This window comes from Cetorhinus maximus, chromosome 24 (assembly GCF_964194155.1).
Source record: "Cetorhinus maximus chromosome 24, sCetMax3.hap1.1, whole genome shotgun sequence".
NCBI classification, from domain to species: domain Eukaryota; kingdom Metazoa; phylum Chordata; class Chondrichthyes; order Lamniformes; family Cetorhinidae; genus Cetorhinus; species Cetorhinus maximus.
This window is the reverse complement of record NC_135902.1, coordinates 22723048-22738252: the sequence shown is the minus strand read 5'-3', so window position 1 is coordinate 22738252 and position 15205 is coordinate 22723048. Positions and strand designations below refer to the sequence as shown.

Below are 15205 nucleotides of genomic sequence, written 5' to 3'. Positions count from 1 at the left end.
GGGGTTATGTGAAGTACTGAAGAGATATCCCTGGGTCCCTTAACCAGCACCTAAAACAGACAATCCGATTATTGCTGTTTGAGAGAGTTTACTGCGTGCAAATTGGCTGTTACATTTCCTGCAGTACAATAGTGACATTTCAAAAATACAAAATGCTTTGGCTGAGTTGAGCCCGTGAAATTGCAGCATATAAATGTAAGTTCTTGATTTTACAGTCACCACCTTTCATTTAGAATACACACTGAATGATACATCATAAACATTGCTCTGCTAAGCTGGGTAAGGGCAGAGGTGCTGAACAGGATGAGAATCCTTGCCTGCAATTCCTTACATGGGAAAATCATAAGCTCAGTCTGTCCACACAAATGCCAAGTGGCCTCTGACTGGGAGCACCTCTGACTGGATCAAAAGCAGCTCCGCCACAGGCAACTTGGCTACAATATGGGGCAATAGAAAAACTGAAAGCTCCGACATGTTAACACTCTAAGGGACTGCTGTGTGGAGAAAATACAAAACCAGCAACATATCCCACTCATCTTCAAGTGGGTCTTTGATATGAAAAACATGAGCAATTCACCCTGCTGCCAGTAGATGGGGTAATGTCAGGAGGCAAGTGCCGGGGGCAGGTTTTAACATGACAACCGCAATGGGAGTGCAGTCACTCGGCAACACAATACCTGGTTCACCAGCTAAGCAATCAGCACATTTACATAACAGTCTCATTTCTGATTAACTAGTAAATACCTTTAGCCTCTCATGATTTCTTACAATGTCCCTGCCTGCCAAAATCTCAAGAAAATTTGCAAATGGAGGCCATTCAACCTATTGTGCCTGTACTGCCTTGGAGTTGTCTTGGATTTGGAGTGTCTACATTAACATGTTCGAGTTTCTGCCTCAATAGTCCCTTGTGGTAAAGCATTCCAGGTACTAAAATTTCTTTTGTCTTGAACAATCAACAGCTTTTAATTACCTACTCTGTTCCTCTGGTGATAATCCTCAATATGTGTCCTACTGTTACAGATTCTCCAACCAGTGGGAACGACCTTTCATTGTTTACCCCCGCCAAACCCTTTCACAATTTTGAAACGCTCTGGAGAAAAAAGCCCCAATTTTTTGAGCTTCTCTTCCTTACAAGGCTATCAGGTAGACCGTGCCCCCTGTTCAGAGCTCCAATATCCCATCTATAACTGGGTGTCCAAAACGGCACACATTCCATAAATGTGGGGATAGTGTGGAGAGATGGAGTTAAGGCTGAAGATCAGCTGTGATCTTGCTGAATAACAAAGCAGACACAAAGGGCCATTTGGACTACTCCAGCTCCTATGTCTTATGCTCTTTACAGTGAGGAAATAGTGCTGAATATCTGTAGCAGGTGATGACTGAAGGCAAGGTCAAAGAAATAAGGTTGGAGATAAGCTTTTCAAGGTGGAGAAAGGGGCTGCAGATCAGGACTGTAAAGATAGCTGAAGGCAACAGCGATGCTGAGGACACAAAAGAGGCTAGAGTGAAGTGAAGGCTGAGAGCTGGGGGAGGTTGCATAGGGATGAAGGGGGTGAGCTGTCTGGAAACAAGGATTTGAAATTCAAGGTGTTCAACATTGGGGAGACAGTGATATAGAAGTGATGGGTGAGTGGGGCAGGGTGTGATAAAGTAGACAGGAGGAGTAGAATGGAGCTTTGGAGATCTGTGGGTGGGAAGCTTGATGAAATGAGTACTGTGGGGTAGAGGTCTAGAAGTAACAAAAGCATGAAGGAAGGTTCAATCAGAGGCAGAGTGTGGGCAGGCAGTTGTGGAGATGGACCCAAACGGTCTTGGTGGTTCTGAAATTTAGCTCAGGGTCAAAAAGGACACTGACATTAGATAGGGTGGGTGAAGGAAACACTGAGCTGAGGGAAGAGGACAAGATGTGAGATGTTTGGTGGGAGAAGAACAGGCTGGCTTCAAACTGGCAATGTCAACTTGTAGGAAGTTCTGCTCAATCATCACATGATGTCAGACAAGTGGTCAGGCAGTAGTGTCTGAGGGGTCTGTAAGTCTAGCCGGGTGTTGTCAATATACTCAAAGATTTCATTCCTCGCCTACGTACTGATGTTGCCGAGGGGAAGTATGTAGGTGAGGGATGGAAAGTAGGCAGAGAATGGAATCATTGTGCATTCCAAAGATAACCAAACCTGTTGAAGAAGAGAATCCATTGCAGGTGAGGTGCTGGCTGAGCTGGAAAACAGGGCTGTACCTCAACATGGAGCCAGAGGGAGACAGAATAGGAATGGAGTGATAGACCAGGTGGACCCAGTAGAGGTAGAAGGCCAGAAGGGATAGCACACCATGATAGAGTACTGAAAAGGTGACTGTCCTGGACAATCCCAATACAGTAGGGCAATAAAGAAACAAAGAGGTATTTGAACAAGAAAGTGTGGGAGGAATGAGCCCACAGCTGCTTAGCAACAATGTGACCAAGGGTATCAAAGAGAAATGGGGCAGTGTCTGGAGAGGGCAGCAAGGTGGACTGTTGAGATGGTGATGATGAGCAGCTGCTTGGTGTGAACAATGAAAGCACAATGCTGCTTCCAGCTTACCCCATGACACCTCTATAGGAGGTCTGAAAAGTGCCACCCTACCTGTCAGAAGCTGAATGATTTGGCTTCCCTTTTGCCTGCTCCCCCTCTTGACTATCCAGGGCCAATGCCTCACTATGAGATCATAACTACCCCCCCTCCACAGAAGCTCTCCTGTCTCATTTAGCCAGTGTTCCAGTCAATACATATATCCCTCCTACCACTGGTCACTCACCCATCCTGTTCTCTCCAGGTGTCACAGCCCATTCAGAGATATGGTGAAAGATGTTGTAAAAGGCAAACTGGAACCCAGCATAGGGGAAGACGGCTAAGACAGTGGGAGTGAGGCCCCGATAGAACGACAGGGGTCCTTCCTTTCTGTACATAGTGACCACTGCATGCCAGAGACTCTTGTAAACCTGCAAAACAAGTATATGTTCGTATCAGCATATTCCAGAGCTGATCAGTATTCTGAAGCAGCACACGTACCATTTTAACTGCAAGGGAAAGCTTCTCTCCCTCCACAGCCATTCCTCATGCCCAAACCTGGATATCGTCGGTATGCTTCTTAACCATGGAAGGATTGGCGGGGGGGGGGGGGCGGCTTTACTTAACTCCCAATTCTGTTCACCCACACACAGCCCACACAAACTTGCCACATTACAGAGGAATATAGGACTGCAAACAGGATAGAAAACATAAACAGAGATAGTTCAAAGTAAACCACAAATAATTGGACAAGGCAACACAGGTATGAGCTGATAAACAGTGAATATAGAACTGATATCAGGAAGCATCCTTTACACACAGTGATCAATACATGGAATTGAACTCCTGATAAAGCAGCGGGATTGAAAGCAGGACTGGAGGGTGATTGGGGGCTGGGACACTGGCCAACCCCCTCTTCACCAGCCCAAAGCCACAGAGGCTAGCCTTCTGCATTGACAGCAATGAACAACTTTCCTCATCTATAAACACCTTGACTTGAAATTCTGATCCCAGGAACCCAAATGAGTCTCCAACATCCCAGAAGCAAACATGCAGAAACAAAAGATCCCTTTAACATTAGTGATCTGTAAACATTTAAGCACCAACTCTCCAACACATCAAGTCCTCACCTCCATATTATTCTCCCCTCCTCCTGCTAGCATTCAGTTGCTCAAATTTCAGACTTGGTCCACTACCTCACCCGAATGTCCATTCTTCATGTTAGAGTCAAGACTTTAAGCATTTAGGAGCCTCTGACCCAAATCCCAATTGGGTCCTCACCCATTATTTAAAAATTTTCATAGCTGGGATAGGAATTGAGGTAGACTTTCTCTTAGCCCAAAAGACCATGAGGCTAACTATCACACACCAGCCCCTACCCTCAACAATTCCACAGCCAACCAGAGGGCCAGCTGCCTCAATGTTGGGTGAGTAACAGCTTCCTGCCTACCCTGGTTAAATATTCTCTTAAAAGCGCTAACTTGGCAGGGGGCGGGGACCAGGACGTAACATTAGAAAGGAGAAACAAGGTAGACAAGATAACACTAGGTTAAGAAATAGTAAAATATTAGATGGGGTCAGAATAAGATGGAATGTAATAACATTAAACTGTTTACTGTGCTCATATGTAAATTTGCGTAATGTGGTAAGATTGGTGAGCTGCAGGTGCGGATAGCCATGTGGGAATATGATGTTGTGGTGGTAACAGAGACCTGGCTCAAAGAATGGCAGGACTGGGTACTAAATATTTCTGGATACAAGGCTTTTAGGAAAGATAGGAAGAAAAAGAAAGGAGGAAGGGTAACAGTATTGATTAAGGATAATATTACAGTGTTGGAGAGAGGTTGCCCTGGAAGGTTCAAGGACAGAATCTATTTGTTTAGCACTCAGAAACAATAGAGGTACCATTCTACTACTGAAGTGTATTCTATAGGCTGGGAAGGGTTCAATGGGAAGGATATGGAGGAACAAATTTGAAAGGAAATTGGGGGGCTTTTAATTATATAATATAGACTGGGATAGTAAGTGTAAAGGGCAGAGGGAAGAGTTTCTGAAGTGTGAAGCGTGTTCAGGAGAATTTTCTAGACCATTTTGTTTCCAGCCCAATGAGGAAGGAGGCATTACTGGATTTGAATCTGGGGTATGAGGTGGGACAAGTGGATCAAGTGTCAGTAAGAGAACATTTAGGCAACAGTGATCATTATTTCATAAAGTTTAAGTTAGATTTGGAACAGGTCAACGAGCAATCCAGAGTAAAAATAATTAATTGGTATGGGGCGAGGGGGAGCATTTTCAGTGGGGTGAGAGCAAATTTGGCCCAGGTAAATTGTAATCTATGATTAGCAGGCAAAACTGTAATAGAACAATGGGTTGTCTTTAAAAGAGGGGAAAGGTTGAGCACAGTCAAAGAGACATTCCCAAAGAGGGAAAGGTAGGACAAAGCAAGCCAGAGGTCCCTGGATGATGAAAGAGGGAGACAGCAAGATGAGCAGGAAGAAAAAGGTGCAAGTGAAAAGCAGAATACCATGGATGCTGGCAATCTGACATAAAACCAGAAAATACTGGAAATACTCAGCTGGTCAGGCAGCACCTGTGGAGAGAGAAACAGAGTTAACATTTCAGGGTGATGACCTTTCATCAGACCTAGGAAAAGTTAGAGATTTTAATAGCAAGAGAATAAGACAAGGGCAAAGAAAGTTCTGTGATAGGGTGGAGGACAGGAGAGACTGGATGACAGAATAGTTGGACTTCCAAGGCCAAAAGGAATGGCAATTGGGCAAGGAATAGATCAAAGAAACAAAAGATTTGCCTAGAGCAGGTGTGCTGCTGTCTGAAGGCAAAAGTAAGAGAAAAGTCGAAACATGCAAAGAAAAGGATACAAAATGGGATCACAGAGTTTATGGTCTGTAAATGAACTCAATGTTGTGTCTAGAAGGCTAGAAAGCGCTAAATCGAAAGATGAGATGCTATCCATTAAGCTTAAGTTGAGCTGCACTGAACAGTGCTTCAGGCCAAAGATAGAGATGTCAGTATGTTTCAGTTTTTCTCTTAGGTGTGCAGCTGTCTGAAAGCAAAACTAAGAGAAAACCCGAAACATACTGACATCCCTGTCCTTGGCCTGAAGCACTGTTCAGTGCAGCTCAACTTAAGCTTAACGAACAGCATCTCATCTTTCGATTCGGCACTTTCTAGTTTTCCAGGTACAACATTGAGTTCAATTACAGACCAGAAACTCTGCCCTCCCATTTTGTATCCTTTTCTTTTCATTTTTCGGCGTTTCTCTTATATTTTTGTCTTCAGACAGCATCACACCTGCTCTAGGCACATCTTTTGTTTATTTCCTTTCTTGCCCCATCATCACTCCCTTTGGCCCTGTAAGATAACTATTCTGTCATTCAATCTCTCCTGTCTTCCATAAAAACAAAAAGCTAAAAGCTACTGCGGATGCTGAAAATCCAAAACAAAAACAGAATTACCTGGAAAAACTCAGCAGGTCCGGCAGCATCGGCGGAGAAGAAATCAGTTAACGTTTCGAGCCTTCATGGCCCTTCGGCAGAACTGAAGCATAGTTAGAAGAAGGGAGAAATATAAATTGGTTTAAGGTGGGGTGGGGGGGGGTGGTGGGGGGAGAGAGAGACACATTGAGGGTGTGGTGATTGTGGAGATGAGCAGATAATCAAAAGATGTCACAGACAAAAGGGTCAAAGAGGTGTTTTGTCTGAGAAAAGTGCTAATTGAGAATGGAGGACAGGATATTCAAAGTACAGCTCTAGTGGGGGTGGGGTGGAAAGGCTAACAAGGTTTTAGTTTTAGATTTAAAAATAATGGAAATAGGTGGGAAAAGAAGAATCGATATAAATTATTGAAAAAAAAAGCGGGGGGGAGGGGGAGGAGGGGGGGGGAAACGGGGTGGGGATGGGGGGAGGGGGAGTTTAAGATCTAAAGTTGTTGAATTCAATATTCAGCCCGGAAGGCTGTAAAGTGCCTAGTCGGAAGATGAGGTGCTGTTCCTCCAGTTTGCGTTGGGCTTCACTGGAACAATGCAGCAAGCCAAGGACAGACATGTGGGCAAGAGAACAGGGTGGAGTGTTAAAATGGCAAGCGACAGGGAGGTTTGGGTCTTTCTTGCGGACAGACCGCAGGTGTTCCGCAAAACGGTCGCCCAGTTTGCGTTTGGTCTCTCCAATGTAGAGGAGACCGCATTGGGAGCAACGAATGCAGTAGACTAAGTTAGGGGAAATGCAAGTGAAATGCTGTTTCACTTGAAAGGAGTGTTTGGGCCCTTGGACGGTGAGGAGAGAGGAAGTGAAGGGGCAGGTGTTGCATCTTCTGCGTGGGCATGGGGAGGTGCCATAAGTGGGGGTTGAGGAGTAGGGGGTGATGGAGGAGTGGACCAGGGTGTCCCGGAGGGAACGATCCCTACGGAATGCCGTCAGGGGGGGTGAAGGGAAGATGTGTTTGGTGGTGGCATCATGCTGGAGTTGGCGGAAATGGCGGAGGATGATCCTTTGAATGCGGAGGCTGGTGGGGTGATAAGTGAGGACAAGGGGGACCCTATCATGTTTCTGGGAAGGAGGAGAAGGCGTGAGGGAGGATGCGCGGGATATGGGCCGGACACGGTTGAGGGCCCTGTCAACGACCGTGGATGGAAAACCTCGGTTAAGGAAGAAGGAGGACATGTCAGAGGAGCTGTTTTTGAAGGAAGCGTCATCAGAACAGATGCGACGGAGGCGAAGGAACTGAGAGAATGGGATGGAGTCTTTACAAGAAGCGGGGTGTGAGGAGCTGTAGTCGAGGTAGCTGTGGGAGTCGGTAGGCTTGTAATGGATATTGGTGGACAGTCTATCATCAGAAATTGAGACAGAGAGGTCAAGGAAGGGAAGAGAAGTGTCAGAGATGGACCATGTGAAGATGATGGAGGGGTGGAGATTGGAAGCAAAATTAATAAATTTTTCCAGGTCCCAACGAGGTCTCTCGTCTAAATCTAAAACTAAAACCTTGTTAGCCTTTCCACCCCACCCCCACTAGAGCTGTACTTTGAATATCCTGTCCTCCATTCTTAATTAGCACTTTTCTCAGACAAAACACCTCTTTGACCCTTTTGTCTGTGACATCTTTTGATTATCTGCTCATCTCCACAATCACCACACCCTCAATGTGTCTCTCTCTCCCCCCACCACCCCCCCCCACCCCACCTTAAACCAATTTATATTTCTCCCTTCTTCTAACTATGCTTCAGTTCTGCCGAAGGGCCATGAAGGCTCGAAACGTTAACTGATTTCTTCTCCGCCGATGCTGCCGGACCTGCTGAGTTTTTCCAGGTAATTCTGTTTTTCTCCTGTCTTCCACCCTATTACAGAACTTCCTTTGTCCTTGCCCATCCACCCCTTGCTCAAAAATCTATTACATATCTAACTTTTCCCAGGTCTGATGAAAAGTCATCGGCCTGAAACATTAACTTTGTTTCTCTCTCCATAGATGCTGCCTGATCTGCTGAGTATTGCCAGCATTTTCGGCTTTTATTGCGTATAACAGTTGCCAGGTCGATAATACATGACAGAACCAGACTTAATATAGAAATTTTAAAGGGGAAGTGAAGAGAAACATAGAGAGTGCCCAAAGAGACTAGCAGGCAACATAAAAGGGAACCCAAAAGTTTTCTACAGGCATATAAATAGTAAAAAGGTGGTAAGGGGAGGAGTAGGGCCAATTAGGGACCAAAAGGGGACTTTGTGCATGGAGGCAGCAGGCATGGATAAGGTACTAAAGGAGTACTTTGCATCTGTCATTACCAAGGTGCTGTCAAAGTTATAATGAAAGAGGAAGTGGTTGAGATATATCGATGGGCTATAAATTGGTAAAGAGGAGTTATTAGAAACGCTGTTTGTACTTAAAATTGATAAGTCACCAGGACCAGATCAGATGCATCCGAGGGTACTGAGTGGAAGTGGAAATTGTGGAGGTCCTGGCAATAATCTTCCAAACCTCCTTAGATACAGGGTTGGTGCCAGGGGGCTGGAGAATTGAAAATTTTATACCATTGTTAATAAAAGGGTGCAAGGATAAGCCCAGCAATCATAGGCCAGTTAGCTTAAACTCAGTGGGAAAACTTTTAGAAACGATAATTCAGGGACAAAAAAAGTCAATATGGAATAATTAAGGAAAGCCAGCCCAGATTTGTGAAAACAAATTGTGTTTAACTAACTTGCTTGAGCTTTTTGCTGAGGTAACAGTGTGGGTTATGAGGGCAATTCAGTTGATGTGGTGTACTTGGATTTCCAAGAGATGTTTGATAAAGTGCCACATAACAGGTTTGTCAGCAAAGTTAAAGCCTATGGAATAAAAGGGACAGTGGCAGCATAGATAAGAAGTTGGCTGAGCAACAAGAAACAGTGAATGGTTGTTTTTCGGACAGGAGGAAAGTATACAGTGGGGTTTCCCCAGGGGTTGGTGTTAGGACCACCACTTTACTTGATCTGTATTAATGGCTTAGACTTGATTGTACAGGGCACAATTTCAGAATTTGCGGATGACAGATAACTTCAAGGTATTGGGAAGTATGAGGAGAATAGTGATAACTTCAAAAGGACATAGGCAGGCTGGTGGAATAGGTAGACAAGTGGCAGATTGGCTTAATGCAGAGAAACGTGAAAAGATTCATTTTGATAGGAAAAATGAGATGAGGCAATAAAAAAAAAAGATACAATTTCGAAGGTAGATATAGGAGCAGAGGGACCTGGAGGTACATGTGCAAAAATCAGTGAAGGTGGCAGGACAAGTGGAGAGAGTAGTTAAAAGTTCAGATCCTGGGCTTTATAAACAGGGGCATAGAGCACAAAATCAAAGGAAGTTATGATCAATCTGTATAAAACATAGGCTCATCCTCAACTGGAGTTGTGTTTTCAATTTTCTTCATCGCATTTTAGGAAGGATGTGAAGGCATTAGGTAGGATGTAGAAGATTTACGAGAATAATTCCAGGGAAGAGGAACTCAGTTATGTGAATAGATTGGAAAAGCTGAGGTTATTCTTCATATGATGATCCATGTGCTTTTGGAAAATCATGTATTTCCTTTCCATGCGATGTTTGCTCTAAGTCCAGCTGAACTGGGGAGTATTCTGAAAGAGGGCTAATTGGTTTCCTGATTATGACATTATTAGGTTCCAAGAAATGCCTGTGTACATATGAACAAGGAGCAGGGGTAGGCCATTCAGCTCCTGAAGCTTGCTCCACCATTAACTAAGATCATGGCTGATCTGATAGTAACCTGAAATCTGCATCCCACCTATCCCCAATAACCTGTCACCCTCTGGCTTACCAAGAATCTATCCATTTCTGCCTTAAAAAATATTCAAAGCCTCTGCTTCCACCACTTTTTCAGGAAGAGCGCTCCAAAGGTTCACAACACTCAAGTGAAAAAATGTTGCCTTCACTCTGTTAAAATGGGTGACCCCTTGTTTTTAAACAGTGACCCCCCCTAGTTCTAGATTCTCCACATCCACCATGTCAAGACCCCTCAGGATCTTATATGTCTCAATCAAAGTCACCTCTTACTCTTCTAAACTCCAGTGGACACAAGCCTAGTCTGTCCAATCTTTCTTCATAAGACAGCCCAACCATTCCAGTATTAGTCTGGTAAACCTTCTCTGAACTGCTTCCAACACATTTACACCCTTCCTTAAATAAGGTGACCAATACTGTACACAGTACTCCAAATGCAATCTCACTAGTGCCCTGTACAACTGAAGCATATCCTCCCTACTTTTGTATTCAGTTCCCTCGCAATAAATTATAACATTCTATAAGCTTTCCTAATTTCCTGCTGTACCTGCATACTAGCTTTTTGTGATTCATGCACTAGGGCACCCAGATCCCTCGGCATCGCAGAGCTCTGCAATCTGTCACCATTTAGATAATATGCTTCTTTTTTTTCTTCCTGCCAAAATGGACAATTTCACATTTTCTCACATTATACTCCATTTGATAGATCTTTGCCCACTCAGTTAACCCATCTGTATCTTTTTGTTGCTCCTTATGTCCCCTTCACAACTTACTTTGCTACCTATCTTTGTGTCATCAGCAAATTTGGCAACCATCCTTTCATCCAAGTCATTTATATAAATTGTAAGCAGTTGAGGTCTCAAAACTGATCCCTGTGGCACACCGCTTGTTACATCTTACCACCCTGAAAAAGACCCATTTATGCCTACTCTCTGCTTCCTGCTAGCCAGCCAATCTTCTATCCATACCAATATGTTACCCCCACACCATGAACTTTAATTTTCCGCAATAAACTTTGATGTGACACTCAAATGCTTTCTGAAAATCTAAGTACAGTACATCCACCAGTTCTCCTTTATCCACAGCACATGTTACTTCCTCAAAGAACTCCAATAAATTGGCTAAACACGATTTCTCATGTGACCCAAGGTTGCCATGGGAATGAACAATTAAGAAGCAACGGGTAAATAGAAAGCTAACTGCAGTGGGGTTGGGTCAGCCTGTGTTTTCTGTTGGGTCAGCCTGTGTTTTCTGTTTGGCAGTTCAGAACACACAGAATTTGTACAGAGAGGAAACAAGCAAGGTTCTCTCCGAATGGCACAGTTTTCTGTTTGTCATGCTTTAAACAGATCCTCGTGTTAAAGCAGGTATCTGGGAATAGGGCAAGAGATTGTATTACTGTGTGTTACTCAATTGGAAAGAACAGAGCTGAAGACAGGAAGAGACATGGATTGGACAAGACCCACTACTGCAGTTTCAGTATTGCCAAAGCCCACCAGACTACTTAAAGGGGTCAGAGAAGGGATTCTCTGGGGATTCTGTGCCACCAAGACTGTCGCAAGCCAAAGAGAGAGGGTTTGTGGACATGTGGCTCATCGGTGGTAACCGTGCCTGCAGACTTCCAATGGGATACGGCTGCTGATGAATGCGTCTCAAGGGCCAAAATGATTAAGTGGGAACTGAGAGATCTTACATAGCAAGTTGGAAACGCAGTGTCCCATTTGTGTGAGAAGTAATGCAAATGCTTGTAACTATGAGGCATATCTTTGTTGTATCAACTATTTAAAATGAAACTTACCTCTTTGTTGGAAATATTTTTCGTCTGTTAATAAATGTTTGAATTATGTTGGTTTTAGTTGATTAGTTATAGTAAATGTTATTTAAAAAGTGAAATATTGTCCAGTGGCTTTCTTTCTGGTGGCGCCGTAGGGATTCCTTTCTTTGAAATGTTATTGGTCTGAGAAGTTTGAGAGGAGATTTAATCGTGAGGGGTCTGGGCACAGTAGATAGAAACTACCTATCTATAGTTTATGTGGCAGAAGGGTTGAGAACCAAAGGACACCAATTTATGGGAATGGCAAAAGAACCAAAGGCAACATGAGAATTTTTTTTTTGTGCACACAGCAAGTGGTAAGAATCTGAAATGCATTGCCTGAAAATGTGGTGGAGGCAACTCAGTCGTGGCTTTCAAAAGGGAATTGGATAATTATCTGAAGAGAAAAAAAAACGCAGGGCTATGGGCAAAGGGCAGGGGAGTGAGGGGAGCTGAGTTGGTCTTGCAGAGTCAGCAAGGACATTAAGTGCCAAATGGCCTCTCCTTCTATGCTGTAACCATTCTATGATTCTATAAGATACTTTGTTTAATTGCTGTGCCTTTTACCCCCCATCCTCCACAACCATTTACCATCACAATTATCCCCTCCCCATCACCACCACATACCTGTTCCCCCAAGCCCCCATTTCCTCACCTTGGGCTCTCCCTGTGCCACGAATCTGGTGCGGAGCGTGTCAAGTGGCTGCACAGTAACAGTGGCCGAACATGCCGCCAGGCCCCCACACACAAAGTGCATTGTGGGATTCCTTGAGTCATAAAGCATGGCATTGTGGACAAATTTTGTTAGAAATTCAAAACTCACAAACTGGAAGACAAAGAAAAAATGCTCAAGTAAATTAGCCACCCGACAACAAAGAGATAATCAAAATGGAAAGGACGTGCATTTAAATCTAGCGCTTTAGAACCAATGATATGTGCTTGTATTAAATTTTAATTCGAACTGTTGTAATGTAGGAAACGCAGGTGCCAATTTGCGCACAGCAAGCTCCCACAAACAGCAATATGATAACAACCAGATAATCTGTTTTTGTGATGTTGATTGAGGGATAAATATTAGCCAGGACACCAGGGATAACTCCCCAACTCTTCTTCAAATAGTGCTGTGGGATCTTTTACGTGCACTGGGTAGAGCAAATGGGCCTTTGGTTTAACATTTCTTCTGAAAACATTGGCACTTCTCAGTACTGCATAAAGTGCTAATCTAGAGAATGTTTCCAGGGCCTGGAGTGAGGTTGGAACCTGTGATCTCCTGACTCAGAGGTGAGAGTGCGACTACTTTAGCACCAGAGAGTTTTCCAATAAATCCTAAAAATGTTCTATTTAAGAATTTAATGACCTAAAACTGCCATTGTGGAATTTGGACTGGATGATTGATCCAATAACATAACCACTGCACTACCAGGGCCCCATTCCATTCTCAAGCACTCACATCCCTCAGCTCAGGAAGCAGAAAAATTCACACACAAACTAAGTTTCAAAATAAGACAAAGTAAGAAAAGTGATGCTTTGCCACATGTTAAGACATTCTTAAACAGTTCGGGGAGAGAGGTGGAAACGTGCATCGCACCTGGACAGCTCCGTAGGAGATGGAGAGTAGCTGGGCTGGGAGGTGGCCTTTCCAGAATGCCTGCAGACCCTCCTCTCTGAATATCGTGTTAGTCGCCTGCAGAATGCCATGATATTTGGCTGCCGGCTGAGACAGTGACAACTGCTCCATCTGAAGCTGAGGAAACAAAATCAGAGCAGTAGATATGAGAACAATCCTGAAATTAGCAACCACACAATACGAGAGGGTGATGGGGTGGGGGAGGGGAGGCAGGGATCTGCTGCGGGCTGGTTTCCAAACACAAGAGTGGCCATCACCCTATGATCCATGCCAGATTCAATCTCTGGAAACATTATTTCCATGAAATCAATTAAGCTCCACCCTGTACTTTCTGTACTCCACTAATGCCTCCGCTGATTTGCTTCCCTTGTACCTGCTAAAAGCCTCTCTTTTCTTTCTCATCGTATCCTGAATATCTCTGGTCATCCATGGTTCTCTGGGCTTGTTACTCCTTCCTATCACCCTAGAGGGAACATCTTGAGCCTGTACCCTCCCCATTTCTATTTTGAACACCCCCCACTGCTCCTCTGTAGATTTCCCCACAAGTAGCTGTTCCCAATCTACCTTGGCCAGATCCTGCCTTATTTTACTAAAATCCACTCTCCCCCAATCCAAAACATTTTTTTTGCAACTTGTCTATTTCTTTGTCCATAACAAGCTTAAATTGTACTATGTTGTGATCGCTATCACTAAAATGCTCCCCCACCACCACCTCAGCCACCTGTCCGGCTTCATTCCCCAGAATTAGGTCCAGCACTGTGCCGTCCCTTGTTGGACCCTCTACATATTGACCTAAAAAGTTCTCCTGTACACATTTCAAGAAATCCACTCCATCCAAGCTCTTAAAACTATGTCTATCCCAATTAATATTGGAAAAGTTGAAATCACCTAATATAATTACCCTATTTTTATTGTTTTTACACACCTCCGCTAATTGTGCACATATTTGCTCATCAATTTCCCGCTGACTACCTGGGCGTCTATAATAAACACCTAACAGTGTGGCTGCCCCTTTTTTATCCCTAAGCTCTACCCATAAAGCTTCATTCGATGCCTCCTCCAAGATATCATCTCTCCTTACTGCAGTAACTGATTCCTTAACTAGTAATGCAATGCCTCCTCCTCTTTTACCCTCTCCCCTGTCTCACCTGAAGATTCTATATCCCGGAATGTTAAGCTGCCAATCCTGCCCCTCCTTCAGCCATGTCTCAGTGATGGCTACTATATCACAATTCCACGTGTCAATCCTCACCCTTATAACTCATCCGTTTTACCTGTAATACTCCTGGCATTAAAGTAGAGGCCATCCAGCCTTTCACTTGCATTTCACTTGCATTTCCCCTAACTTAGTCTACTGCATTCGTTGCTCCCAATGCGGTCTCCTCTACATTGGAGACCAAACGCAAACTGGGCGACCGCTTTGCAGAATACCTGCAGAACATCCGCAAGAAAGACCCAAACCTTCCTGTCGCTTGCCATTTTAACACTCCACCCTGTTCTCTTGCCCACATGTCTGTCCTTGGCTTGCTGCATTGTTCCAGTGAAGCCCAACGCAAACTGGAGGAACAGCACCTCATCTTCCGACTAGGCACTTTACAGCCTTCCGGGATGAATATTGAATTCAACAACTTTAGATCTTAAACTCCCCCTCCCCCCAGCCCCACCCCGTTTCTTCCCCCTCCCCTTTTTTTTCAATAATTTATATCGATTCTTCTTTTCCCACCTATTTCCATTATTTTTAAATCTACAACTAAAACTTTGTTAGTCTTTCCACCCCACCCCCACTAGAGCTGTATCTTGAGTATCCTGCCATCCATTCTTAATTAGCACTTTTCTTAGATAATATCACCACCTTCAACACCTCTTTGATCCTTTTGTCTGTGACATCTTTTGATTATCTGCTCCTATCACTGCTTGCTTATCCCTACAACCACCCCACCC

At 44.1% G+C, this 15205-nt stretch overlaps 1 protein-coding gene across 1 annotated transcript in view; it reads right to left on the bottom strand.

The window, feature by feature from the left end:
* The window catches only part of slc25a19 (solute carrier family 25 member 19), a 28732-nt gene that overhangs the window by 7006 nt on the left and 6521 nt on the right, over positions 1-15205 (bottom strand). The window contains exons 2-4 of the mRNA XM_078570857.1: positions 13226-13381; positions 12293-12463; positions 2791-2974 (exon numbers count right to left, since the gene is read on the bottom strand). Of these exons, the coding sequence (XP_078426983.1) occupies positions 2791-2974; positions 12293-12463; positions 13226-13381 (511 nt within the window). The remainder of the gene's footprint in view (positions 1-2790; positions 2975-12292; positions 12464-13225; positions 13382-15205) is intronic.